General features: G+C 53.0%; 11 protein-coding genes and 1 non-coding gene across 12 annotated transcripts; 9 read left to right on the forward strand and 3 right to left on the reverse strand.

The window, feature by feature from the left end:
- Window positions 1-1,359: 1,359 nt before the first annotated feature.
- On the forward strand, window positions 1,360-3,459 carry GLRG_11476 (acyl-CoA oxidase; the record flags this gene model as incomplete). The annotated part of the gene is made up of 1 exon (XM_008102160.1): window positions 1,360-3,459. One exon carries the CDS (start codon window positions 1,360-1,362, stop codon window positions 3,457-3,459), a length of 2,100 nt encoding a protein of 699 aa, XP_008100351.1.
- A 2,127-nt stretch (window positions 3,460-5,586) lies between these two features.
- Window positions 5,587-6,012, forward strand: GLRG_11477 (LysM domain-containing protein; the record flags this gene model as incomplete). Its single annotated transcript, XM_008102161.1, has 1 exon — window positions 5,587-6,012. One exon carries the CDS (start codon window positions 5,587-5,589, stop codon window positions 6,010-6,012), a length of 426 nt encoding a protein of 141 aa, XP_008100352.1.
- A 12-nt stretch (window positions 6,013-6,024) lies between these two features.
- Window positions 6,025-6,285, forward strand: GLRG_11478 (uncharacterized protein; the record flags this gene model as incomplete). The annotated part of the gene is made up of 1 exon (XM_008102162.1): window positions 6,025-6,285. One exon carries the CDS (start codon window positions 6,025-6,027, stop codon window positions 6,283-6,285), a length of 261 nt encoding a protein of 86 aa, XP_008100353.1.
- A 2,314-nt stretch (window positions 6,286-8,599) lies between these two features.
- Window positions 8,600-9,685, forward strand: GLRG_11479 (uncharacterized protein; the record flags this gene model as incomplete). The annotated part of the gene is made up of 1 exon (XM_008102163.1): window positions 8,600-9,685. One exon carries the CDS (start codon window positions 8,600-8,602, stop codon window positions 9,683-9,685), a length of 1,086 nt encoding a protein of 361 aa, XP_008100354.1.
- Window positions 9,686-10,312: 627 nt separating this feature from the next.
- GLRG_13287 lies at window positions 10,313-10,402 on the reverse strand. The gene has a single exon. It is a non-coding gene; the product is annotated as a tRNA-His (tRNA).
- A 1,712-nt stretch (window positions 10,403-12,114) lies between these two features.
- Window positions 12,115-12,510, forward strand: GLRG_11480 (uncharacterized protein; the record flags this gene model as incomplete). The annotated part of the gene is made up of 1 exon (XM_008102164.1): window positions 12,115-12,510. The coding sequence occupies one exon, from the start codon at window positions 12,115-12,117 to the stop codon at window positions 12,508-12,510; it is 396 nt and encodes a 131-aa protein (XP_008100355.1).
- Window positions 12,511-12,670: 160 nt separating this feature from the next.
- Window positions 12,671-14,797, forward strand: GLRG_11481 (uncharacterized protein; the record flags this gene model as incomplete). The annotated part of the gene is made up of 3 exons (XM_008102165.1): window positions 12,671-13,571; window positions 13,653-13,888; window positions 14,021-14,797. The coding sequence occupies 3 exons, from the start codon at window positions 12,671-12,673 to the stop codon at window positions 14,795-14,797; spliced, it is 1,914 nt and encodes a 637-aa protein (XP_008100356.1).
- Window positions 14,798-15,903: 1,106 nt separating this feature from the next.
- GLRG_11482 (chromo domain-containing protein) lies at window positions 15,904-17,754 on the reverse strand (the record flags this gene model as incomplete). The annotated part of the gene is made up of 1 exon (XM_008102166.1): window positions 15,904-17,754. One exon carries the CDS (start codon window positions 17,752-17,754, stop codon window positions 15,904-15,906), a length of 1,851 nt encoding a protein of 616 aa, XP_008100357.1.
- Window positions 17,755-19,190: 1,436 nt separating this feature from the next.
- On the forward strand, window positions 19,191-20,063 carry GLRG_11483 (uncharacterized protein; the record flags this gene model as incomplete). Its single annotated transcript, XM_008102167.1, has 3 exons — window positions 19,191-19,775; window positions 19,836-19,908; window positions 19,963-20,063. 3 exons carry the CDS (start codon window positions 19,191-19,193, stop codon window positions 20,061-20,063), a joined length of 759 nt encoding a protein of 252 aa, XP_008100358.1.
- A 213-nt stretch (window positions 20,064-20,276) lies between these two features.
- GLRG_11484 (ThiF family protein) lies at window positions 20,277-21,803 on the reverse strand (the record flags this gene model as incomplete). Its single annotated transcript, XM_008102168.1, has 3 exons — window positions 20,277-21,270; window positions 21,332-21,545; window positions 21,599-21,803. 3 exons carry the CDS (start codon window positions 21,801-21,803, stop codon window positions 20,277-20,279), a joined length of 1,413 nt encoding a protein of 470 aa, XP_008100359.1.
- A 298-nt stretch (window positions 21,804-22,101) lies between these two features.
- GLRG_11485 (uncharacterized protein) lies at window positions 22,102-22,758 on the forward strand (the record flags this gene model as incomplete). The annotated part of the gene is made up of 2 exons (XM_008102169.1): window positions 22,102-22,104; window positions 22,162-22,758. The coding sequence occupies 2 exons, from the start codon at window positions 22,102-22,104 to the stop codon at window positions 22,756-22,758; spliced, it is 600 nt and encodes a 199-aa protein (XP_008100360.1).
- A 2,287-nt stretch (window positions 22,759-25,045) lies between these two features.
- On the forward strand, window positions 25,046-25,771 carry GLRG_11486 (stress-induced bacterial acidophilic repeat domain-containing protein; the record flags this gene model as incomplete). Its single annotated transcript, XM_008102170.1, has 4 exons — window positions 25,046-25,080; window positions 25,141-25,260; window positions 25,357-25,476; window positions 25,573-25,771. The coding sequence occupies 4 exons, from the start codon at window positions 25,046-25,048 to the stop codon at window positions 25,769-25,771; spliced, it is 474 nt and encodes a 157-aa protein (XP_008100361.1).
- Between the last annotated feature and the right edge of the window lie 632 nt (window positions 25,772-26,403).

Consider the following 26,403-nt stretch of genomic DNA (forward strand, 5'->3'; position numbering starts at 1 on the left):
AAATGTCGATATTATTCCCCAGGCAAGTGAAATATCCCGCGGTGTTAGCCAACCGGCATCTGTTCTATGTAACTCTTCTCCATGAAACTAATATTACCCCTGGTTACATACCTTACATTCATTTCCACTGACCCATAATCACATGCTCTTGAAGTAGTATCTCAAAATGACTTAGATCATACCTGTGTTTTATGACGACTCAGGCTTCAGTGGCAAGTACAAGGATATGCTGAGTTGACATGCTGTAACCGCTTAACGGAAAGGCACCCCCGAAAAACGTATCCTTGAACCGAGTGCCCTTGAAGCAAACTCACTCGATGAAAGCGCATCTTGGACATCGCTAGATGCTAATCGCGGTTGTGAGATGTTCAAGTCTTGTTTATAGCTTCTGTTTCGTTAAAGCCGAAGTATTGTGAGCACATTAGCGTGCTGTGACAACGAAAGTGGAACCGCAATTGCCAGACGGCAGTTGGACCTCATATCTCGTGTTGTGAGGGGACCCGTGTGCTGGGAGGTCACGTGACCTCCCGGGCCCCTCACCTTATTGCCAGCCTCTGCCCATAGCCTTGAGAGGAGGATTTCCTCATCACCACACACCACTACAGATCACCACAATACCATTGCTATTGTGCCTCACTTCTCGCTGTTGTGCTCCCACATCTCGTGACACGTGCAAACTTCACACCACACCTGCCGTGCTTACTGATGTCATAGAAGTGTCTATGGTGATATTGTATTTTGGGTGACTCATAATTAGACTATTCCTAAACTTCTGTAACAGGTAGCGGATATGCTACTCCTAAGGAAGACTGTTCCGCAAATCGGAGCTAGATCACGTGATTTCCGGCCGCCAATGTCTACACCAGGCAAAACCATGTAAAAGTAAGACTCATCTGCACATGTCTGTGCCAAAGCTACCAGCGCAGTGGCGCAACATGACCGAATGACAGTCGCTCAGCCTCCAGGCACTGCAGTCCGGATGTTCCTCGGCTATGCGCGTGCACATCTCTCTCACCTCGGGAGTCGAAGTCGGCGCCGACCGTGTGATCTTCGGGACGCCGGCATAACAAGATGTGGTGGGTCATATCGTGAAGCAGGGATATCCCAACGCACGCCAAATGGCCTTGACGCGTGAAGCAGTGGGCTTCCCCTAACTTGATGTAGTAATTGCCGAGGCATTCCCCACCAAAGCATCATTGCCGGGTCGCCGAGCCGGAAGACGAAACGTAAGTTTGATCTGGACGCAGTTGAAGACATCAATTCTACAAAACCCCAGAAGGCCCCCAGTTCCCCAGGAAGTCTTCCCCAGTCCTAATCTACTTACCCCATTCTCGACTATCGTACGGATACTCAGCCAACATGCCGACCACTCCAGACTGGGTCAAAGCCCTCCAGCCATCGGGACCTCAAGGGACCGAGCTTCTCGCTCAGGAGAGAGCAAAGTCCAACCTCAATGTCGACCAACTTGCGACGTTCATGTTCACAGACGAGGCTCTCCGACGCAACGAGAGGATATTAAACATCCTCAAGAACGATCCCGTCTTCGACAAAACCCAAAACTACTTCCGTGGCCGCGAAGCCCGAATCGAGACGGCGCTGGCGAGGGGCAAAAGGCTCTTCCAGCTGAACAAGGAGCACCAATGGTCGCAGGATGAATATATGGCTGCCAACGACCTGATCGCCGAGGCGACACCTTACGGGATGCACGCGAGCATGTTTCTCGTTACGTTGCGCGAGCAAGGCACTCCAGAACAACATGAGCTTTTCCTCAAGCCGGCACTGGACTACGAGATCATCGGATGCTATGCCCAGACCGAGCTTGGCCACGGCTCCAACGTGCGAGGCCTGGAGACGACGGCCACCTGGGACCCCTCCGACAAGACCTTCGTTCTGCACTCCCCGCACCTGACCGCCTCGAAGTGGTGGATCGGTTCCTTGGGCAAGGCCGCAACGCATGCTGTCGTGATGGCTCAGCTGGTCCTCAACGGCAAGAATATTGGACCCCACCCTTTCGTTGTCCCTATCCGCGACATGAAAACCCACGAGCCTCTTCCAAACGTTCACGTTGGCGATATCGGCCCCAAGTTTGGCTTCAACACCATGGATAATGGTTTCCTGCTTTTGAATAATGTCAAGGTCCCGCACAACCACATGCTTGCCCGTTTCTCGTCCGTCGACCCGAATACGAGCAAATATAGCAGGCCGGCGAACCCCTCGCTGATCTACGGCACTCTTACCTGGGTCCGATCCAACATTGTTCTCCAATCGGGCTCTGTGCTCGCCAAGGGTGTCACCATTGCCACCCGCTACTGCGCCGTCCGCCGCCAGTTCCAGGACCGCGATGCCCCGGCCAACGAGCCGGGCGAAAACCAGGTCCTCAACTACACCATGGTGCAGATCCGCCTGCTGCCATTGCTTGCCGCAACGTTTGCCCTCCACTTCACCGGCCGCGGCATGATCAGCCTTTACAACGAAAATCAGAAACGCATGAGCGCCCTGGCAGGCAAGGTTGGCGATGGGAACCGCAATCCTGGACCTGAGGAGCTGAACCCCGGCACGGACCTTCTCGCTGACCTCCATGCCACTTCGTGTGCGCTCAAGGCCTATGGCTCAACCGTTGCAGGTGAGGGTCTGGAAATTTGCCGTCGTGCTTGCGGTGGCCACGGTTACTCCTCCTTCAGCGGTATCGGGTCATGGTATGCGGACTATCTTCCTACACTTACGTGGGAGGGAGACAACTACATGCTTACCCAGCAAGTCTCCCGCTATCTTCTCAAGTCCGCCCGCTCTGTACTGAAAGGCAATTACGGCAACAACGACACCACGCGCATTCTCTCCGAGTTCCTCCGCCGGCGCGACATCGGCGCCGCCTTCGACGTTCTCGACTCGGACGAGGACCTCGTCGCTGCCTTTGCCTGGCGCGTCTCTTTTCTGACGTTCGAGGCACTCCGTCATAGGGATGAAGACAAGCAGTCCTGGAACAGTCTGCTTGTCGACTTCTGGCGTCTCAGCACGGCGCACGCGCAGTATATGGTCGTCAAGAACTTTTACGAAGCGCTCAACGACAAGGCCACGACCGAGCAGCTCGACAAGGACACAGTCGGCTTGCTGCATAAGCTCTTCAGGCTATATGCCTTGAACACGCTCGAGCAGGAGGCCAGTGAGTTTTACAGCTCGGCGGCCGTTACAGTTCGTCAGATCACGCTTGCGAGGACAAAGGCGGTCATGACTCTTCTGGAAGAGATTCGCCCCCATGCCGTGCGTCTGGTTGACGCCTGGAAGTTCGACGACTGGGTACTGGACAGCAGTCTGGGCCGCTACGATGGCAAGGTCTACGAGGATATGTTCAAGCGCGCTAGCGAGGACAACCCGCTGAACAGCGTAGTTTTTGACCCGAACCCGAACAGTAAGGTTTTGTTCAAGAAGGATGAGAGAAAGAACTTGAGGAGCAAGCTCTAGACGATCATTACACTCTAGACTAAAGATCATCTGTGGTTCAGAGTACGTGTTATCTTTATAGATTTACTAGCGCAATGTCTATAGAATGAGTGAGGGCATTTGTATATCATCATCCATCACCCTCAATCGTACCATCTGAGCCTCCTATTCTACCTGCATGTCGAAGAGCGGATGACGTAGCCATCAAAATCGGGTAGCATCCCTTTTGATGAGGTCCAATGAGCTGAGCCGTCCGCCCTTCCCACAGCTAGCTCAAACTCCTCCAACATTGCTCACGCGCCGTCTTATCCTCGTGGCGTGCCCCGCGAAAACTTGAACCGTCCCTCCGCCCCGCCAGCAGGATCGACAAGCTTACCCTGCGACGAACCGTCATAAAGCGGGATCTGGCCGTCGTACTCTCGAATAGGACTCAGCCTGGCCAGAGAACGCGAACCGAGGTTCTCAAACAGCTGACCAAGAACGCGCGCGTACGATCGCGTGAAGCCCATGTAGGGCCCGCCCCCATGGTAAGGCACACCCGCCGGGTCCTTGCCGTCGATGACGACAACCCACGGCTCCAGGTCGAGATCCGGAATCTTGCCGGGGACAAAGTCTGGTGCTCTGACAAGGGAAGCCAGCGCAGGCTCTTCAACGACGATGCAGGCGTCGCGGCGCACGTCGGACGGCCACTCTTCGTCGTCGTCGTCGTCGTCGTCGTCGTCGTCCGAGGGCCTCTCACGGCGTATGAAATCAACCCGGGCATGTAGTCAAAGTTGGATACAGAGGTGGTATTGTTGGGATTCAGGACTTGATGTTCACCGTTCCAGGGCCTACGGCCGGAGCTGTGCTGGTTGAACGGAACGCACGAATTGAGCCAGGGCTCGGCTGGCTTATGGGGTGCGTATCCCAAGGCTTGTTGACAGCCATAGTCTATGAGCTGACATGTCTTCCAGACTTCCATATTCGGGTTGGTGGAGCCATCGGATCGAAGCTGCAGAAGAACGACTGCCCCAAACTGCAAACTGGCCGGAAAAGTGAACAAGAACTGTATGGCGGCTTCCATGCTTGTGCACCTGACGCCTCAGAACTCGTGGATCTGGACGGCAGGCCGCGATCTTGACATTGTTTTACAGGATCAAATTGACATTTGCTTATGTCGCCCGAGGTGTCTTGATGGAGTCTCAGGGCCCGGCTTAGCTCTACGGAACAACTTCCGAGCACAACGTTTTGTATCAGTACCAATTCTCCAACGCCAAGAACGTCCTAATGGCAATGGTTCAGACGGAATATCCATACTTTCAGGAAGTCCCCAAAGCGCCGGGTCCCTTCGAAGACGGTGGCTTTGCAACGAACCTTCGTTTTACGACTGCTCCAGTGGCTCTTCCAAATGCGGTGTCTCGTGGGCAGTGCATATCATTGACGCTGAGCAAATTCATATCTCGGGCGCCCGTATGTATTTTATAATTCTCGCTAGATGGTATTCCAAGAAATAGAGCTACAGCAGGTCTTTATAGTTGGTTCTCGCGACATTCATAAGACTGTATTAAGACAGAGGACTGCCAAGACCGAGGCTTTGAGATTGACAAGAGCACTGATGTTTGAATCTATAATCCCTGCGCAGAATCTATCCGCGAGATGGCGAGTCCGGCCAAGAGCATTGCTACAATGGCCAAAGACAATCAGAACGGGTTTCTCTCTTCCATTCTTGCCTGGGTCCGCAACGGCACCATTGGAGAGCGTGATTCCCCGGTTTTGTCTTATATAACGCAACCGACGGCGTCGACATTCTTGACAGTCTTTCTGAGGGTCGCAAGACGGCATTGACAGGGGTTGTCAAGTGCGACTACGGCACCTCGCGATTCCGAGAGCTTCGATACTGAGGCGCGCTGGAAAGCAGAAATTGTACGGACTCGGTCTGTGACGCGGACTGCGGTCGCTCTATCGAGCTCTGGTTCGACACTGTGACCTCGGTTTGCACGGGGATTCGGGAAAATGATGCCATCCCTAACCAAGCGGGCGGTATTGTCTGGGCAGCATGGCACAAAACAAATCTAATGGACTCGAGTTCAGATCAATACTACGGAGTTAAAGCAGCCTTCAAATCATACCCTCCAAGAGATAGTAACCTAACTTTCGATTCTAGATATCATGAGTAATCTCAAGACCTTATTCGATATCAAAGACATGCCGCGAGACGAGCTGTGTTCATTCTGTCACGTGGAGAAGCCCCGTTTCATGCAGCAGTCGAGTGCCTATTCGACCTATGATGAAGATTGGAAAGGCGACCTGGAGTACGTCTACTCGACTTGTGGCCTCAGCGTTCCGACTGAGGTCATTCCGCCTCTGATGGAGGCCGAGCCTGAATCGCCAGGACTCTGCATCTCCGACGAGTTCTACACAACCTCATCGGGCGACACGTGCGACTCCATTGCGCTCGCACATAAGGTCGCATCCGCCGCACAATACATGGTAAATTCGGAGCTCTACGGATGTGATTCCATCACCACAGGCCAGGAACTCCGTTTGCCCCTCTCGTGCCCGAAGACGTACGCCCTCCAAGAGTCCGACTCGTGAGTGTCCACCGAGATGGCGCAGAACCTGATTATGGGCGATGTTCGCCGTTACAACCCGTGGTTAAACCTCGACTGCCCGAATCTACGCGTTGCCACTCCCGTTTTGAGAAGTGTGCTGTGTCTTGGACCGCAGGATGCCGACATCACTGTGACAGCGCCGGTTCCCGGCAGACCTACGGCGGCGCCCGGCACGGGCGATGGGTATACTGTCAACCCCATTAACCCACCCGAGGGAGGAGAGGTCGCCGAGAGAACCGCATTGCGCTGTGGATGATGGTTCTTAGTGAGCGACCCCGCGTAGACCTGTGTAGCGATGTGCGTCCAAAGCGGCATCACGCCGGCGCTGATATTGGAGGTCAACTCGTCCCTCAATTCAGCGGACTGTTCGGCCTCACTTGGAGTAGGGGAGGCATATTTTGTGGGGCGTGTTTGTCAATGGAACATGGACCCTATTACCCAGAGCTGGCTTCAACTGCCGTGCCACAGAAGATTCAGTCGGTCTGGAATTAAGTGAAAGCTGTAACTGTGAATCGAGACATGCCGAAAGAACTCGTACTCGCGGTGAGCTAGCTGTACTATGTAGAGGCCTTTGTAATATCGTTACCTACCTCTCTTGCCAGGATGTGGATGGTAGGTTTTTGATAGATTGACGGGCTCTGTGTACCCATGCTGTCGCAAAAACGACGCCATTATTCGCAAGCAGCAATTAACGCCTTATGTACGTACTACGTACAACACACCCCCCCAGATCGCAAAGATCTATCTTTATGATCTGTCTGCCTACATGATCACCGGGTTAACAGGGAAGCCATCATAGCCACCCCCCTAGGCTCACTTTCTAAGACACTTTTGTATCTACTAGAGTTAAAACGCTCCCTGTCCATGGCTTGCGTGGGATTTGATACCGCAGGGTCTATGACGCTTAGACGCTTAACTCTAGGGCTAGTGCTATTGTAGCATACTAGAGCGAACTGGGCTTATAATTGTTGCAGAAACGACGCCGTTAATTGCAAGCAGCAATTAACGCCTTATGTACGTACTACGTATAACACATGCAAAGCAACAAGACATGTAACGGATTGCTTCAGCAAACGCCTTCTGACCCTAACAGACATCAAAGTTGCTGATGATACTGATAAATCATTATATAACTCAAATACCACTGTAGATTTATAAATGATTTGTCCACACGCTAGTCTGGACCTGGAGCAATCACATAAGAATGGGCCATGGCTCTGCTTGCCCAATACACACGAACTGTGAACACTAAGAGCGATTGCGTTGATCGCTGACGGAAAGACGCATTCGGTACATGAAAAAACGGCGAAGCGGGCCTTTCCAGTTGGAGGAACTTGGAGAATCACAGCGACAGTAGTTTCACATAACTTGTGCATGATCAGTTGCAATGTATGGGTTTTCGAATTTCTCTTTCTGACATGGCCTTGCTTGGATTGATGGGCAAGGCTAACCCTAAGCTATTTTCTGTGTCTACTGGCGTACTTTGCAAAGCATTACTTGTTGCAAGTTAGCAACCCGAGGGTCCCAAAACTAGAAGCGAAAAAAAGAAATGAAGTCGGCTGTGTTCTCAGACATCCAAGGAAGTATTATACGCTCATCGCACGTCAAAAGGCTCTTGCGACGGCTTGCGTGGAAACTGCGAATACGAGGGAAATTTCATCGTAGAACAAAAGGATTAGGAAAAAAGCAAGCATCAACTTACCATAACAAAATAAACACCAAAGGGAAACATCAGACTCATGCCCGAAAATGTTCGAAGGTGTGAAATTGAAGTCAAGTGATTGTATAATAGTCGTAGAAGTTTTTGGTTCTTTAAATATCTATCAACGTCTATGAAGTGGGTCTACAGGTTGGATTCTGGGTTAATCCGGAAAAAATAGACCGGTCGGATAAGCATTGATCCGGAGCAAGGTTGGGACCTCCGAATCCCCACAGACAGTTCGTTGTCTCTTCCCTGACATTGGGAATAACTCAATCTGCAACTCCCAGATTCCCCCGGTCCCTGTCTTCATCGAAGATCCATGTTCTATAGTAAACAATGAAAACCCTCATTATCTCAACCACCGTCCTTGTGCAACATCTCCATATGCTGATGGACGCTCCTGAGTCAAAAAGATGCGACAATCTGTAAGCGCCCGGGTTAGTTACAGTGTTTTCTGCTTAAGCATCTTGGCGGCGCGGCGACACGAGGCGAAGCAGTGAAAACCTCATGATGGAGAAAGGCAACCGAGCCACGGCGGCACAACTCCCCAGGCGCGTGACATCAGTAGCGTATGAAATACGGCGATCTACAGTGAGCAAAAAAAAAATGCCCGAGATGGCACTGCTGCTTGCGCTCTAGTGTGTGTAGAGAAGACAGGGACTTTGTTTGGATGGGGTGACGTCAAGGTCAGTAGCTCCCCACCAAAGCTTTGTCCGAGCTCCCATCCATCCCATCCCTTCATCCCTTCATGTACCTACGTTAGATCAAGTAGCTAAACTAACTTTCACAAACTACCCCATCCCGTCTTCGGTCACGATCATCCAATAAATACTCAACCCCTCAGGCCCGAGGCCTGCCATCAGCCAAGATGCAAATCCGCAGCAGCTCGATATCTTCCTCGATTCTCGCAGCCATATCCGCTGACTCCAGCAACCCGGACAGGCCAAGCCTCCAAAAACGCATCTTCCGCCTTCTTGCAACCTTCCTCTCCGTCTTCCACCTCCCCCTCGCCCGCTACCGCGCCTCAGACTTCCTCGAGCTCCGCCACAATGTTTGGCAGCTGGACGAGCACGAGTACGCAAACTCGTTCCATCTTTCGCAGAAGGCCGCTAAGGGCAAGGGACGCGAATCCGACCTCAAGCCTGTTGGCGACCTGGGCTACAGCGGCTCGACCTTCTTCACCACGGCCGACGGCAAGTTCCTCATCAAGTCGCTGCCCCGCCGCTTCGAGCACGAGTTCTTTACTCACGACCTGTTCGGCGCCTACGTCTCCCACATGAAGAAGAACCCACACAGCCTTCTCGTACGCATCACCGACATGGTTTACACCTCGATAGCCACCCTCGGCGGCATCTTGGGAACGGCACCTACCCACCACATCATTATGGAGAACCTCCTGTATGGCAAGGCGGAGGAGGAGACGGACCATAGGAAGAAGCAATGGGAGACGTACGACCTCAAGCCGAACGACTACTTCTTCCCCGAGCGGGACATCGCCAACGGCCGCCTGGCCCCGGAGAGCGTCAAGGAGAGGCTGATTGACGAGTTTGACGACAAGATCCGGGTGACGGCGGCCCAGAAAGAGGAGCTGCTTGGCCTCCTCGGAGCTGACACTCAGCTCCTCGCCGATAACAACGCCGTCGACTACTCTCTCTTCCTGGTCCGCTACCCGGGTCCAAACGTCCTGGACGAGCCGCGCGATATCCCGACCATCAAGTCCAACGCGAACGAGTGGCGCACCGGCCTGACGGATGTAGACGGCAATTGGACCTATCGCATGATTGTGCTTGACTTCTTCTGGGCCAAGCACAAGTTCCGCGCCAAGGCCATGACGGGGCTCGTCAAGTCATATAACGTCATTGCCGGCCACGGGCCCATGAGCATCACCGCCAACCCCATTGAGTACCGGGAGCGGTTCCTCAACATGGTTCGGGACCTCATCATTGAGGCGTGAGATGCCTGAGCGATGGATTTTGGCTGCAAGGACTTTTGTTTACTGGTCACCATATCAGAGCGCGGCGTCAAGATGGGAAGCTCATATACCCACTTTTTGTTTTCTCACATTCCTTTTCCCCCCAAATCAGCAGTTTTCCATCGGATACCAGAACAAAAGTTTTCCGCTATCGTCTTGCCATCGGCACCTCAATACTTAAGTTAGATACCGAAGCAGCCCAGAAGGGCACGGCCGGTTGCTTCCTCAATTGGAACGTCATTGGAAGTGATGCTGTGCATGAGCAACAAGAGCGGGCGCAAAACTGCATTGTAAGTGATTGACGGACCACTTGCAGCTTTAACCACTCCCTGTGTGCTCGTCGGCGCATTCAAAATGGGGAACAGAGCTGCAAATTATCCATGTCATTCATTTACCACACCTTCATATTGTGGGTCGGGCACTGTATTTTTGTCCAGGAAATCAGGTCCGCCTCCCATCGTCCACCATGGCTTGCTGTCCCGTTGTCGTCGCTCAGTGTACACAGACTCCAATCACGCATCGAGGCGCAAAGATTGCAAACGAGTACTTCATTAAGACAGCAACATGCTTGCAAAAAGTGCAACATTAATGCTTATGATCAAGCTCAAGTGCCCAGAGGCGGATTCGAACCGCCGTCAACACGGATCGCTGTATAGAAGAACCACAACGTATCATCCTAACCAACTAGACGATCTGGGCGACCGACTTTCGACTTGCTCGTTTGCGGGATTCGCGATACACATCATCCGCACGAACGAGGAGCTCCAATCTGCGAAGCACGTATCTTATCCAGTCGGTTGTGTAGCGCTTTTTGCCCCTGCAAAAGTCAAGATGGTTCATTTTAGTTTTGCTGTTTCTGGAAGTCCTCGTTTGCTTCTCAGATGTTATCTAACCGACTCGAACGCTTCAACGTTTATATCGCCCACCACCTCCCCCCTTCCACGGAACTCACCATCTAATTTGCAACTGCTTGCTTCTTGAAATGCATTCGTCTCTCGTTCTCAAGGGTCGTATCCTGCGCTATCACAAGGTCTGATCTGTGTCAAGGTTGTCATCGCTCTACATTATGTGCACAAAACTGATAACTTCATGTTACATTCACTTTCTTACACCCACCCTCCCAAGATGAGACCCCAACCTTGCAGGTGGGCTGTTCCCTTTGACAGCATATGTCAATGAAGTTGCTCAATGGCATAGGTTCTTTCTCTTCTATATCTCTTTTCTCTCTCATTCCTCACTTTCCATACCATTGTCTCAATTCTCTACCACCCTCAACTTCAACCTCTTTCCCTCCATTCTCATCTTTCACCACTGGGTATTGGAGCACCTCAACCGCCACACAATCAGGTGCGGAAGTGTCTCCTACGTCTACCTTCAATTTCTTTTGCTTCATTCTCTCCACATAATCCAGATTCCTAGGCGGCGCTTAGCATGACATAATCCCAATTACATTCATCTCCCGTGTCTCTTCGATGCCAAGGTGAGTGGGCATGGAACGCCAAGGGGCGTCTGAACCTCTTCACCTCTGTTGCTGACAGCGGCTTACCCTCGCGTCTAGAATCAATAACCCAGCATCAACGTTTCCCACAACTTCCCACACCACACACGACCGTCAGTGATTTGAAGACTCGTATACGCCGCAAAAGAAATTCAAGAAAAGTACGAACTCCAGTCGTTGGATGGTTGCAGTGCCTGAAGTCAGCAGGAACTCCTTTGTGCCCAAAGCTGCGCATCAATCTACAGCAGTCTCGTCCATCAAGGCCTCTTGGCTTGACGCAGATATACCTCGGCAAGTGGCAATTGATTCTGCCGGTTTAAATCGAATCAATACATGGAGCAAAAATCCGCGTCTTGAGGTAGGTAAGTTTACTCCTCAACAGCCATATCAGCTTCCTTTGCCAAATATCCCAACACAGCGGCACCTTCGGTTCACAGGGCAGTTCCTTCCCCTTTCACCTTCGCTCTGTCTCTCTCTTACTCTTGCCATGAACCTGCTCTCTCCTTCCCCAGCCTTTAGCATCATTACCTAGCACCTTCTTTTGGAAGGGCCAGCCAGATCTGGGCCAAAAAGAAGATCGCGAGCGTGTCTCATTCTCTTACTCCTTCCCTCTCAAAAATACCCAGCTTTCCACTCTCACCTCTTCTCGCCCAGTTCTCGATGTCACAGTGCTCCCCAAGTTGACAGAGAAAGTCGTGACTAGAGGCCCAGATATGCACCGAGGAGGGGCCTTTGCACAATCTTCTCTCTAATATATTGTTATGCTACTACGACACTACAGCTTTCGAGTTACTAATCTCTTTCGTTGTGCAGCCCTCTTCCTTAAGATACTGAAAGCTTTTAGTCAACAACGTGGCCCACACAGCAGTCACTTCGCCAAGCAATCGACAAGGCAGCGTAGAAACAATTCACCATGGTCGATAGATTCGACTCCTACTTCCCCGGCCGCATCATGGGTCAGCCACAAGATGACGATGGATCCACGGTATACGTGTCCACCGACAACGGCTGGACCAACGACGAGAGAAGCGTCACCGGTAACCCCGGCCCGCCGACGTTCGCTGGCCCGGCCACTCATTCGAAATCCCCCAACCTCATCGACTTTGATTCGTCTGGTTACGGGGATATTCCCTCCAGCAATAACCTCACGGAGAAGACGACTATTGTCATGAATCAAAACTCTGACCAAACTGGAACCGACAATGCCGTCAAGGGGGTCCAATCACTTGGTCTTGGTTCTCATTCCCACACTCAGAGTGAAAGCAACCTGGATCCTGCATCGGCAGGCTCCATTTGCACCGGCTCGTAAGTCATGGCTCTTGGATTTACCACAGCGATCCTACGTTCATTTGAACCCAATCACTGACGTAGGCCCTAGCTTGCCCTTGACCAGAGACCAAACTTCCCCACCGAGCTCTTCCCCATCGTCTTTTGTCGAAGCTCGCCAGGGCCGCTGCCCATCAGACGATATGATAGCATCCTTTCCGGCTCGTATCACGCAGCTCGAGCACGAGCACGAAACTCTCAAACGCGAAAATGATCGTCTTGACTGCATTAACGAGGATTTGAAGCACAGAGTCGCCAAGGGCAATGCTACCATTGGGAAGTTGACGACGCAGCTGTCAGAAGCTGAACTTTTCAGATGCCGATGTCAGCAGTATGCTGCAGATATCAGCGAACGCAACAAACTGGATCAAGAGTTCTTGCAGGAGTTGCAAGAGGAGCTCGACTACAACAAGACACAACTGGAAGAGTTCAAGGCAAAGTACAACAGAGTTGTACAAAACCAAGAGCCCCTTCAGAACCGGTTGCAGGAGCTCCAGATAGGCCTCCTCAATGCTGTAGAGCGCAACAAGACGTACGAAGTATTCCTCCGCGCCTTTGTCACTGACAATCCCCAGCACATTGACACCTTTGCAAGCATCGGCATTTCCTCTGGCAGCCCACCACTGGACAACTGTGCGACAGAAGAGGTCCAAGAAGAGCTTCTAATATCCTTCGATGAGATCCCGCCGCCTTTGATGACACGGCATGCACCTTCTCATAGCAAGCTCTCGGACCATACAGGGTGTCTGCTGGATCTTCCGTCACAGATTGCCACGGAAGACTCGTTCACCAGGTCCAACAATTCCGATTGCGATAAGTTGAAGTCCCAGCAACCTTTGCAACAACTTCCGCGCCAGCTGCCGGAGCAGCCAAGACTCATCGGCTCGAGAATTTCGAAATCGCGAGATCCTTGTGACGTCAACGCTGACCGTCTCGGGTGGAAGGAGGACTGCAATGACATATGGGAGTCTCCTTTTCAGAGAGAGCGGGCGCTGCGCAATCATCAAGGGGCTCCGGGAGCCCACCAAGTCTCGCAGATCCCGGGTATGTTTCTGTACGGCATTCGCTATGTGCGAAATCAGAACGACCAACGACTAACTGACGATGCTGGCATTCCAGATATAGCCTCTCGCATTGTCATTATGACTGGCCTTCCAGACGACGTTCACATTCAGAGAGTCCTGGAACATGTCCGGGGTGGCCAAATCCTCAACGCCCACACCGTTCCAATGGGCACCGGTGACTTCAACTACAACCATGCCTACATTGAATTCACCACTGCCGAGGACGCCTTCAAGTTCTACAAATATTCCCATTCCCGTGAGTTTGGCTTCATTGCCCAAAATGGTATCTTTGCCAAGGTACGCATCAGCCTCCCAGCCACAGACTCATATCCTTTGAATGAGAGTGTGCAGGCTTTGATACACAGGGGTTCCACACGCTGCCTTGCTGTTACTGGATTTCCAGTCATACATCTCCGGTCCATCCTCAAGAGCGCAGGCCTGGCATACAATTTCACTGAACTCATCACTCACTTCGCCTATTCTGATGATGGAAGCTTCGAAATATCGTTTTCCAGTCTTAAGTCGGCCATCCACGTTCGCAAAGGCATCCTTGAGTCGGGTCTATTGACTGTGCCTGCTGATGGCCGGACTGTAATATTCAGACCAGACCCGTGCAGTGCGCCTCTGGGAGACCTCCACGAGCCGTTCCTACCTACCTACCCGACTGCTGACCTTTCCATTCTCGATCCTGAGAAGGCGCAGCTTTTCATGACCACCGAGGAGCGCGAGAATGAAGAAAAACTTCTTCAAGAGCAGATGTTGGAGGTGTGCGACCAGAACGACCCGGATACCGTCGGTCTCAAAGGGATGCTTGACCGCAAAAGCATCGTCTGGGAGAAAACAGCCGATTGGGACAACGCTATCGAGTACATGGCATACGACCCTGATCAGCGTAAGGAGGTGCTCCACCGCAGAGACCGCCAGTCGGGAGCCATTCAGGTGTGGTACCATGGAGGCTGGGTAATGGATCAGATCCAATCATGGAAGGCATGGGAGCACTATAACGTCGACAGCCCCGACCCGTACACTCAGAAGAGCGCCGATCTCTTGTATGAAGTGACCGGCTGGGTTGACCGTCGCAAGGTGAATCTTTACTTGAAAAGCAAAGCAGCGAGAGAGGAGAAAGAGAAGAACGATGCTGACCACAATGTCGACAGATCATTGTCGACGATGGCGGGCTCCAAGGAGACGCTGAACAGTCGCTGATTCTATCTTCGGACAGGGTTTCCGACAAACCAACGGCAGTCACTACTATTGCCTCAACTAGACCGCTGATACCTGATTTCGAGAAGGTTTCGGTGGCTATGAACGACCCATCAGCCCATGTACCCGCCGGCGTTCAATACAACCCAGCTGGAAGCGACCTTGGTACGGTTGTCCCTTCTTTTGTGAACAAGGATTCGAACGTGACCATCTTGGGTTTAGACACCTCCTCACGAGATATTGCATTCGGATCCCAAACGCCTACTTCGATATCTGTTTCCTCAGGTCCCCACCTCATCATGGACGACGACTTCGAGGGAGTTCACGGAATCTCGAAGCCTGTTTTCAACAGACTTACGGCCAGAATCGCCAAGGATAAGGCGAAGCCGTCGGGTAAAAAGCCTCCAGTCGGCCGGGCTCCCTTTTAGTAGAGGGATATAGGTGCATCAGCGGATGAATTCTAGGAAGTTTCGTGGATGGGACCAAATGACTACGGGGTTCTTGACTTTTGCGTCGCATAAAGGTGCCGGGGGGCCAGATGCCTCTCCATTTGGTGGATGTCCTATCTGGTTTGGATGGACTTGGACGGCACCTAAAGCGATAGATTCACAAGCGATCAAAGGGTAGCTAGCACTGGAGTCAGGCATACAGCCAGCACTATAGAATGGAGTTTTCATAACCCTAAGAACGCACCCTCATGACTTCCAAGGTGAAAACAGATGTCTGTCATCTTCTCTTCACGCTCATCCCGCCACGCATGAGTCATTTCATTGGAAATTGGGGTTTTATTTTGATTTTTACTTTTACTTCTTGATAATTGGTGGTTTAGTTAGGCCATGGCAACATTCTGCGACGTTTCAGGCACCAATGTGAGCATACGCGTAGGCCAGCGCCCTGTGGTAACGCTGACCATATCTTCATCGCCGTCGAAATAGACAGGGACACTCTCCTCCAATTCAAGACTAAATCAAGTCTAATTTGCCTCCAAAAAGAGGCTTGACGAAGACACCGATACCAACATCCCCGCTGGCCCCAGAATCCCATTACTCCTGGTCGTAAATGCCCACGACTGATTGCATTTCGTGCTCCGTCCATCAAGAAACCTCATATCACCAAGAAAGCGTGGGCTTGGCAGGCTGCGTCGGCTCGTCCGTAACAAGCAGCACCTCATTGCCAATATACTCCTCCTCAGCGCCGTCGTCCTCGACCGCCTCCTCACTGCCATCGGCGTAGCCCTCACCACCAGCTTCGCCGTCCGCGTCACCCCCCTCAAAGGCCTCCGAGACGGACGAGTACTTGCGGTGCGACAAGGACGAGACAAGGTACTTGTCCATCGCCCCCGTCTTGCGGCCTTGCGGCTGCGACTGCGGGTGCGCCAGGAAGTACTTCTTGATGAGGGCCCGGGGGATGTTGGCCTCGGGCTCCCAGGTCGGGTTTTGGCCGGGCGGCCAGACGCCCTTCCAGCGGACGTGGAAGAAGCGAACGCGTTTGCCGCGGACGATGCGCTCTTGCACGCCTTCGAGGCGGAGGACCTCGTAGATGTTGTCTTCTTCAGGGGCCTCTTGTTCTTCTTGGGCGGGCAGCGATTTCACGACGGCCTGTGTGCTGCCAGCGGTTGTGACGGGTGGTGCAGACTGGGTTGCTTTGAGGGGTGACGTGTAGTCGTGCATCGCCGGCTTGGGTAGCGTCGGTTTCGGTGTCGATGAAGATGCCTGTTCTATAGACCGAATCGGCTGTGAGGGTGTGAGGTTGGCGAAGTTCTTGGACGCCGCGAGGGAGATGGTCCATGGTGTTGTGTTCTGAATCAGAGGGGTGAAGCCTGTCCCAGGGGTTGTAGCATGGAATGTTGTAGAGTCCTCTAATGGCTGTTTGATGGCTGGTGGTGCGGTTGCCGGTGCTCGTGGCGGGATGGTTTGAGCTTTGGGGGTCGGAGTCTGGGCCATGGATGGCTGCTTTGAGGATGTGGAGGGAGGATCCCGTGTCGAGAGGAGAGACCGCTTTTGTGGTTGTGTCTTGGTTTTGGTCCGCGGGGCGGTGGGTGTGAACGTCTGGAGGATGGAGGCCGGCGGTACGGGAGGCAAGATAGGGGTCACCCGTGGCCGAGCCGCTTGTGAAGCACCATAGGGTTTAGGTAATGGCGGCAATGCTGGCGAGCTGGTGCCTCCCCTAGACGATTCAAAGTGCGTACTCCTGCTGCTGTCCGTCTCGATGTCCGATGGCAAACTTGATAGTGTCGGTCTTGGCGATTTGGTTCTTCGCTTCTTCGCCGACGGCTCCAATATGCTCGGGACACTGCTCCGTTCGCCAGAGTCGTAGGATCCTTCAGTGGATATCGGTTCCTCCCCATTCAGCTGCCGGAATATCGCCTCTTCCATATCAACGTCAGTGTCGTCATTCGAAGCCTCCACTTCCTGTAGACCTATGCTCCTTGAGGGCGTAGACAGTGACGGCGCTTTCTTCCTCGGCCGACCTGGCTTCTTCTTCTCCCCATTCGTTTTCGGTGGCGGCGTTCTTGACCGGTCTGCAACTGGTCGGTTCCTTTTCTTCCCCCTGGGGAGGGAGTCCTTGACCGCACTCCTTTGAAATATCCTCTTCTCTCTTGCCTCGGCCTCCTCTACGGCGCGCACGTTCTCCTCCTCCTCGGTCCTGCGCTCCTCCTCGTCCCGCTCGGCAGCTCGAGCGGCGCACCACTCCTCGTACGCCCTCGGCGAGACGTAGTCACATATTCTTTCGGCGTCGACCTGTAGCCGCGCGGCGGGGATGTCGGTCCAGCCCACGACGTACAGCAGATGCTTCTTGCGGTCAACGGAGAGCGCGGGTGGAATGAAGAACTCTTCGCGGATGTAGGCGGTAGTGTCGTGTACAGGAAGTAGGGTTATCGGGGCCAGGCGCGGGCCAGTACCAGGCTTGTAGCGGCGGTAGGTCGGTAAGTTCTCGAAGACCACGGCAAGCTCACGCATGCCCGCGGTTTTGGACCGACAATTGGAGGGGGTGTTGCTGGTGCTGGTGCTGGTGCTACCACCTGGGCTAGGTCTACCGAACCAGACATACCTCGAAGGGCGCGACATGGTTACCCACTCGCCGTGAAAACACCACCATGCCACGGCCAGCAGGCGCCGGTGGATTTGGGCGGAGGGCTCCACGAAAAAGTTGTGGTGGGATGAGTCCGTAACCGTTGGTCACTCGAAGTTTAAGGAGGGGGTCTCGCGCTTGGGGACTGTTGGCTCGCGCGACGCGACCTGTTCACCACTGCGGGTAAGCAGAACCCATCGAAGAACGGCAACGCTATGCTCTGCAAGTGTCAGAAAAAAAATAGTGACAATGGAAGACATATTCGAGAGGCTGGCAGACTCTTACTTATTTTTGGGAGCAGTCAAGCCATAGAAAGACGGCGTTTGTTTGATCGGTCTGCGGCTTTGCAAGGTGAAGGAGGGAGGAAACCTAACATTAAGTGTCTTAATTAGCGTTTCTTAACAGTTAGGCAAACACTAAAAAAGCATAAAACCCTACTTATTAATACAAAAAATAAAAAATAAAAGAACACTTTATAAGCCCCTTTATATAGGGTTTAATATAGAGTTTAAATAAGAATTAAATAAATATTTTAACTCTTTTTATATTTTCCTATTAATAAATTTTATTTTATTCTAGTAATTCTTATATCTTATTATATAATTAAATACTTAAATAGTATATTTATATATTTATTTAGTAAATTTATAGATATATAGTATACTTATAGATTTAAATAGTATATTTATATACTTATGTATTATACTACGTCTATATAAGGGCTAGATTTCTTCTGTCTGTAGCTTTTATCTTTTTTTCTCTAAGTAAGTAAAGTTAAATTAAATAAACTAACTATTATACTCTCTTTATATAATAGTGCCTCTTATATTCTAATACTCTTATATTCTCTACCCCTTTTATCTTATATTCTTGCTTCTATAGGATATATTACTATATACAAGACATACTTTCTTATATTTTATTAGGCTATAATTCTCTCTAAGAGAGCTAAGCCTTCCTGTTATACTTATATATACCTATAGATTTATATAATATACTTATATACTTATATAGTATATATATACTTTTATATAGTGCTTTTATACTTTTATATAGAATACTTATCTTTAAGCTAGTAGTAAGATAAGACAAGTTTCCTTATCTTGATTATGCGGTCTTGTAGTGAGCTGGCTCCGAGAGGTCCGTGCGGTAGCTGACCTGAGCGAGCGCCTACGCTTGACCACATCGCGAGCTCCATCCACCCCAGCTCCGGCCCATTTTCCAATTTCTTCGATCACCAGCCATACGAAAACTCCCCACTCTACCACATACAGACTCACGAACGGCCAACACGAACGACGTCTTTCAACTAGGTCACGCAGCCATGCTGACGCCCACGAGCACGTTCGCCCTCCGCCTCGCCGGTCAGGGCGCCGCCCGCGCATCAATCGCCTCCTCCATCGTCCGCACCACCGCATGCCCGTACTCGACCGCCTCCATGAAGCAGCAGCCCTCTACCCGACTGATTGGGCTCGCTCTGGCTCGCCCTCTGGCCCGCACCAGCGCCGCCTTTGGCGCCTCTTCTCCGTCCTCGATTGTTGCCCGCGTCGTTCGTCAGCCCTGCTCGCAGCGCTGCAACGCAACGGCTTCCGCTGCGGCACAAACCAAGCCGGCCGCTGCGCCCGGGGACAAGCTAGACTGGGAGACATTCTTTCAGCTGCGCAAGTCCCGAAGGAGATGGCAGCTCGGCTTCAGTGTCATATCCGGCCTGGGCGCGTTCGTTGGCGGGGCTGCCATCCTGGCGACTGGGGTTGCGGATCCGTTGGTGACGCAGGTCCCTCTGGACCCCTTCATCACAATGGGCTTAATGACGATGGCTTTCGGTACGCTGGGATGGCTGGTCGGGCCTAGCATCGGGTCTTTTGTCTTTTACACACTGAACAAGAGGTGGAAGAACCAGATGACAATCGTAAGCCGTGATGTGTCGGCCATGGGATTTCACTAGATGCTAACTTGGTTGATATTACAGAAGGAGAAGGAGTTCTTCGCCCGCATCAAGAAGAACCGCGTCGATCCTTCCGTTTCTTCTGTTGGTAACCCAGGCATGTCAACCTCACTCGCAAGCCCAGCTGATACTGTGCTAACCACCTGGACAGTTCCCGATTTTTATGGCGAGAAGATCTCAAGCGTCAAGGGCTACCGTCAATGGCTCAAGGACCAGCGGGCCTTCAATAAGAAGCGTGTCAGCTTCGTGTAGAACACCAATCACCCGCCACGGCTCGCCAACGGACGGTTTCCTTTTTCGTACGACTAATCAGGTTCATTGGTAATGGGCGAAGGTCGCCCTCCTCTCTTTGTAGTAATAGGGGTATCGGTGGGGGTGAAAAGTATGTATCATGGCGACACAATTCCCATCGTCAGAACAAATTCAGCTTCCATACAAAAGTCTTCTGCCTCTGGTGGTTGTGACCTATATGAATGGCACTGTAGGGTCGACTTGGTCTTTCCAAGCTTTCATTCCGCCCTCGATGTCGCCAATGAACCTCCTGCCGTTGTTGTCCAGCCCCAAGTCCTTAAGGCGCTTCGTTGCAAGCTGTGAGTCGTTGCCAACTCTGCAGACGAGGTAGATGGGCGCATCGTCTGGAAAGTCAGCGGGCAGCCACTCCGGTCGGGGCTGAGTGCCGTCACTCGGTGGCTGTGTCTCCTTCATAAACTTTGCGATGGGAATATTGACGGCGCCGTCAATGCTGCAGATATCAAAGTTCTCACGTTCTCTCACGTCGAGCAGAATGTGGGATTTGCCGCTTTCTTTGGCCGTGCGCTCATACTGGGCTGCTGAAATCCGGTCTTCGGGCCTTAAAATACTCACTGGTCCGCTGATGCCGCAGAAAGAAGCGTAATCGAGTGAGCCTGATCGCAGCGTCTCTAGCGACAGCGTCGAAGCGGCAGAACATGCGAAGCAATCCTTCCTTCGACCGCGCATCCGGACGGACCTGAAGGGCCCTGACTGAACTGCTCCCGAGAAAATGAGGAGGGACGGAGCAGCAGCCTCTTTTTCCTGGACCTTGGGATCGACAGCCCCCGAAGCGACGAGCTTGATGGCCTCAAGGGCCTGTAGCACGCCCATGACGCCGACGACGGGGCCGAGGATGCCTCCTTCGCCACAGCTAACGACGCTGTCAGGCGGGGGCGGCTTGGGGAATACGCAGCGATAGCACGGCCCGCCCTCCAGGCTTCCTTGCGGCGCGGCGGGCGAGTTCAGGATGATGAGCTGGCCATCCGTTCGGAAGGCGGAAGCCGAGACGAGGGGTTTTTGCAGGAGAACACATATATCTGAGATGAGATAGCGGGACGTCGGATGGTCAGTACAGTCGAGGACGATGTCGTACTGCGAGACGATCTCCTCAGCGTTCAAAGGCGTCAGATGCTCCTTGTGCGCATGGTATGTTACGAGCGGGTTCAGACTGAGAGGGGCTGTCAGTTCCGCCCAGGGATATATGTCGCTGGGAAAATGTGTGCACATACCCCTTCAAGTATGCGATGGCGCTCTCAACCTTGGGTACGCCGACTCTGTCAGTCGAGTGTGCGACCTGGCGGTGGAGGTTGGAAATCTCGACCACGTCTCCGTCGACAAGTCCAACGGTGCCGGTCCCTGCCCCGGCGATGTAAGCGGCCGCGGGGCATCCCAGTCCCCCAGCGCCAATGATGAGGACCTTGGACTCCTTCAACCTCAGTTGACCTACTTCCATTTCAGCATGGTTCACGATGCTCAATCGAGAGGCAGGAGCTGACCTATCACTCCGACGTTGGGGATGATCAACTGCCGCCCATATCTCTCGTAGTCTGCGGGTTGCAGGGGCCACTTCCATGGTTGCGTCGGGGCATTCTGGGCTTCCTCCTGCGCTTCTCTCTCGGCTAGCTCAAGTTCCTGCTTCAGAGTCTGAAGTTCGAGGGTAGTTTCGGCAACCTTCCGCCGCAAGTCCTCAATTTTGCCCATTTTCTCATCGGGGGACCGTAACACTGGTGTAAGTGGGATGAATAAGTACCATGCGCGGGAATTTGGGGGAGCCTTTGTGCATGTCGGAGGTTCCACCACCGATCTCCGACCCCCACGATTGGAGAGACCCGCTCTCGTCCGCGCCCCACCATGGAATTTTTGAAGCTCAGGGTGTCTTCAAACTTCCACCAGCACTTCTGAATCCCAGGTCTCACCGCACAAAGAAAACCAACCCTCGATATCGCCCAACCCAGCCGCTCCACCTACAACTCCCCCGATTAAATTAAACCACATCGAGATGGTAATGCGACCGCAAACTTCCTTGTAATTGCACGATGCTGACCCTCTCCTCCCCCAGGCGCCCACCGCCCCGACAAAGACCCTCTCGGCCCGCGAGAAGCGGATGGCCCGAATCCGCGGCGACATTCACCCCCTCGCGCCGCACAAGACGCTCCGCCCCGAGGCCCAGGTCGACGACGGCTTCCTGACTAACAAGAAGGACAAGCGGACAATGAAGCACAGCGCCTTCGTCAGCAAGGTGGAAAAGGCCAACAAGAAGCCCCTCAAGCGCCGCCGCCCGAACAAGAAGCTCGTTACCACCATGGAGTCTCTCGCCAACGCCCTCCCTGAGCTCGAAGAGGGCGCGCAGACGCTGGAGCAGCTCCGCGAGGGCAAAGTGCGCCACAAGAGCTTGAAGAGCAGGCCCGGCGCGCTCAAGCGCAAGGAGAAGATAGTCAGGGCCGAGATGCAGCGCTTCGGCGCCAGCATGGCTGCGTTAGCCACTGTGCCCGCTACTTCTGCTTCTGCTACAGCTGCCGGCGCGATGTCCTTAGAGAGTCCGGCCGCGGAGGCGGGGGCTGAGAAAGCGGCGTCTGATGCGACGGCGAGCAGGTGGGCTGCGCTGAGAAAGCACATCTCGAGCACCATGGAACAGAACCCTGCTTTCAGCAAATAAGCCACTACCCAGCGCACATTCCAAGCCGAGGTTGCTGGAAGTGAGGGTTGCCGTTTCAACGTGCCATCAGAGAACACTGAATGGAGAGGGGTTTGCCGATCAGGGTCTGATCCACCCCGAGGAGTGCATTGCCTCAGCTCCCATTTCGGGTCGTTCGCCCGTATTTCACTGGAGAGTGGCTCTGCCCAATATTGATCTATTCCCAGAAGCTGTGGGAGAAAAGCCTCTTTATTGAACACTGCTCATGGCTCGTTCCATTTAGCGATCCGGGCAGCAGCCCATCAAATGTCCCGCATAGCCGACTAACAAAACCGCAAAGCCCTTGTCGGCGGACGATCAGAGGGAATCCGGCTCTGAACCGCCTAACCCTCCTAGCCCTAGAGGCCAGATTCCTGACGGCTTCTAGCTAGGACGAGGGAACAAGCAGCTGTCACCATAGCGCCCGGCGGTGAAGATACCCAAACATTATTTGAATCGGTAAAGTGGGAGGCTGGGCGACGACAGTTGTGTCTTGAAACTTATTGTTCTTTGAGGTCGCGAACAGTGAGCAGGCGGCAAACCGCCGCGCGCACGTTGAATCCTGCCAGGAGCGGTGCTCGCCATACAGATCTTGTCGATGGCACCTGCGGGCAGGACAGTCGCGAGGATCAGGGGCAGACACCGTGAAACGAGGATGGATGGTCAAGTTCATGGACGTTAAAGCCGGTTAAATGTGGAAGAGGTAGATGTCTAATCGTCAACACCGAGAGTTGACTACATTATGATACTTCTTTCACGAAACACACAGTCTTGCTAATAGACAACGATATTCACCATGAAACGTGAGATGCCCTGTTGCTGTTCTGGTGGCTCGTTATCACATACGGCCATTCCAAGTTTGCACGCCAGCTCTTATCGGTGTTTTCCTGCCTCCAACTAATATGAGGAATCACCATTTGCGCTAGTTTGATAGATTAAGAAAATCAAGCTACACAGCCCGCACGATTAGCCTCCAGACCGGGGGACAAGACACCGAACGGCAAACGGGCAGTTGACGAAGGATGTTAGCGTGTTTCCACGAAATATGATACATGAAGAGGTTGAATCTCAACCATACACTAGTCAAATTTCCCGCTTCTACCATACATCCTCGCCGTGAATTTCAGACTGTCCACCCAGGTAAGCAGTGGATGAATCCGAAATGCTTCAAAGGGCTCCAGTGTAGTCCCGGCGGAAATCGAGCACACCGATGGAATAGCGGTCAGAGCCGGAGAGTGTAGCCCAGGAATCGGGATCCCAACAGGGATGCCGGTTCGTAGGGCCGATGCCACGACGGGTAGTGGGAACCTCCCTCCCTCACTGGAGAGCTGTTGCATCCAGAGATCGGCTCCACCGGCCACTGTCGATATTGTTAGATCTGCCTCGGCAGGATCATATCTCACTCCAAATCACCGAAGGCCATCCTAGTGTTGAACACGAATGCTGGCGGCACAGATTCCTCGCATTGTTCAACAGGCGTAGCACTGGCCAAGCGATTCTGCTGGGCGGGTGATCCACGGCTCAGGAAGATGCAGGTGAGCCGACGTCATTGTACCGGTCTTCCAGGTTGTGCAAACGCATCGAGAGCGATGGCGACAGGCAGCAAGCGACCCGGGGGGGCGGGGGACGCAATGGTTGATCAACCGAGTCGCGGCCCGCTCGTTGCGTGTTCTAGCGACTTGGCCTGCTCATCGAGTCTGGAACGACGGGTGTATTTTGTGGATGTGCCTAGCAGGCTTGACGATGCTGTCATGTCAGCTTTGCCATTACGGACGTTGTTCTCAGCTATCCCAGCAGTACATTGACCGGGGTTGCTTTTTTTCTCTGCACAATGCTTGACGCGGTCTTGTAGGAAACGTGTGAAGTTATGTCATACATGGGGTAAATCGCAGAGGTACCTATGAAGTTGCCTAGTTAATCGTCATTCTCGGATCAGCAAGCGAAGATCTTCAGGGCGGCAGGGCGGGGGAGAGCCGGCGTTTGCCTAATCTCAACGTCACTGAGGGAAGGTACTGCTGTGTTTCCAAGTAACTACCTACTTACGTACCTACCAAGGTAGGTACGTAGGCGACAACAGTGTTATTTCTTGCTCTCTATATAGATCTCTTGGATGGATATAAACATCTCGATCCTCCAAATCTGAATTCATTCGACTTTCACTCTCATCAACAACCCAATCTCAGCCTCCATTCACACGCACCGCACGACTTCATCACTGCTACACCCTACATCTAACAACCGAATCCCAATCAAGACAGAAACCATAATCATGGCTGACAACAACCCCGGAAACTTTGCCAACCGGTGAGTCACTTATTTCTATATCGGTTTACTATCACGCAGCATCACGCTGACGATATGCAGCCCCACCGAGGAGGTTCGTCAGATTGCGGCCAAAGGCGGCCACGCCAGCCACGGCGGCGGCATCACTCAGAACCAGTCCTCTGGCACCGACAACACCAACCCTGGCAACTTTGCCAACCGGTGAGCTCATTCAAACCCTCACTACATGCGTTCTTGGGGCGCGATTCCAGCGCATTCGTCTCCGTCGAAATATTTGCTGACAAAGATGCGCGTTAGTCCCAAGGAAGAGGTCCGGGAAATTGCGGCCAAGGGCGGCCACGCCAGCCACGGCGGCGGCATCACTCAGAACCAGTCCTCTGGCACCGACAACACCAACCCTGGCAACTTTGCCAACCGGTGAGCTCATTCAAACCCTCACTACATGCGTTCTTGGGGCGCGACTCTAGCGCACTCGTCTCCGTCGAAATATTTGCTGACAAAGATGCGCGTTAGTCCCAAGGAAGAGGTCCAAGAAATTGCGGCCAAGGGCGGTCACGCTAGCCACAGCGGCGGCTTCGCCAGCATGGACGCGGACAAGCAGCGCCAGATTGCGTCTGAGGGTGGCAAGGCATCTTCCGGCTCATTCGAGCCCGGTTCTGAGCGGGCCCGAGAGGCGGGACGCAAGGGCGGTCTCCATAGCAGCTCCGACTGAACCGCCCCTCTTCACCCGCACCTTTCAGGGTAGTGTTCGGAACGGGCGGAACTGGTAAGGACGTACGATAAGAGACAAACGTGTATAGGTATGACATATGAGCGATGGGCAACATTGGGCCCATTCGCATAGCGGGCCCCGCCTAATGAGAATCAATCGATTTCGATCAAACAGAAACATGGTTTGCGTTTGTGCCAAGTGTGGTTTGTCCGGCTTCCAGGCTGCGAGTGGTTGGTTCCCTAGCTGAGCCGTGCATGTATGTACCGCCCCTCGGTTACCCTCAGACCCCATTTTCCAAACTACAAAGACTTACCTACTTACATAGGGAACAGGCCCCGTTGGCAAAGTCGACTGTGCACCCTCGGAAGGAACATTTCAGAGCTGGTCAAAAACAGCTTTCGTACGTTGTTAATGGGGGTTGTGGAAGGGTGCTAGATGATAGAGGACCATGCCGCCAGGCCCGTATTGCCAAGCGGCCGCCGAGGATGTCTGCGTAGCCCTCTCCCAAAGGGGGGGGGGTTCGGGCAATCCCACGGTCCACCTCGGCAGTCCCCGATGCGGCTTCCCCATGTCTCACCCTGCTGCGCCCCGTTCTTGCCTATATGGGCTCGACGTTACATGACTATTAGACT

The sequence above is a fragment of the Colletotrichum graminicola genome (genome assembly GCF_000149035.1).
Source record: "Colletotrichum graminicola M1.001 genomic scaffold supercont1.89, whole genome shotgun sequence".
NCBI lineage: Eukaryota > Fungi > Ascomycota > Sordariomycetes > Glomerellales > Glomerellaceae > Colletotrichum > Colletotrichum graminicola.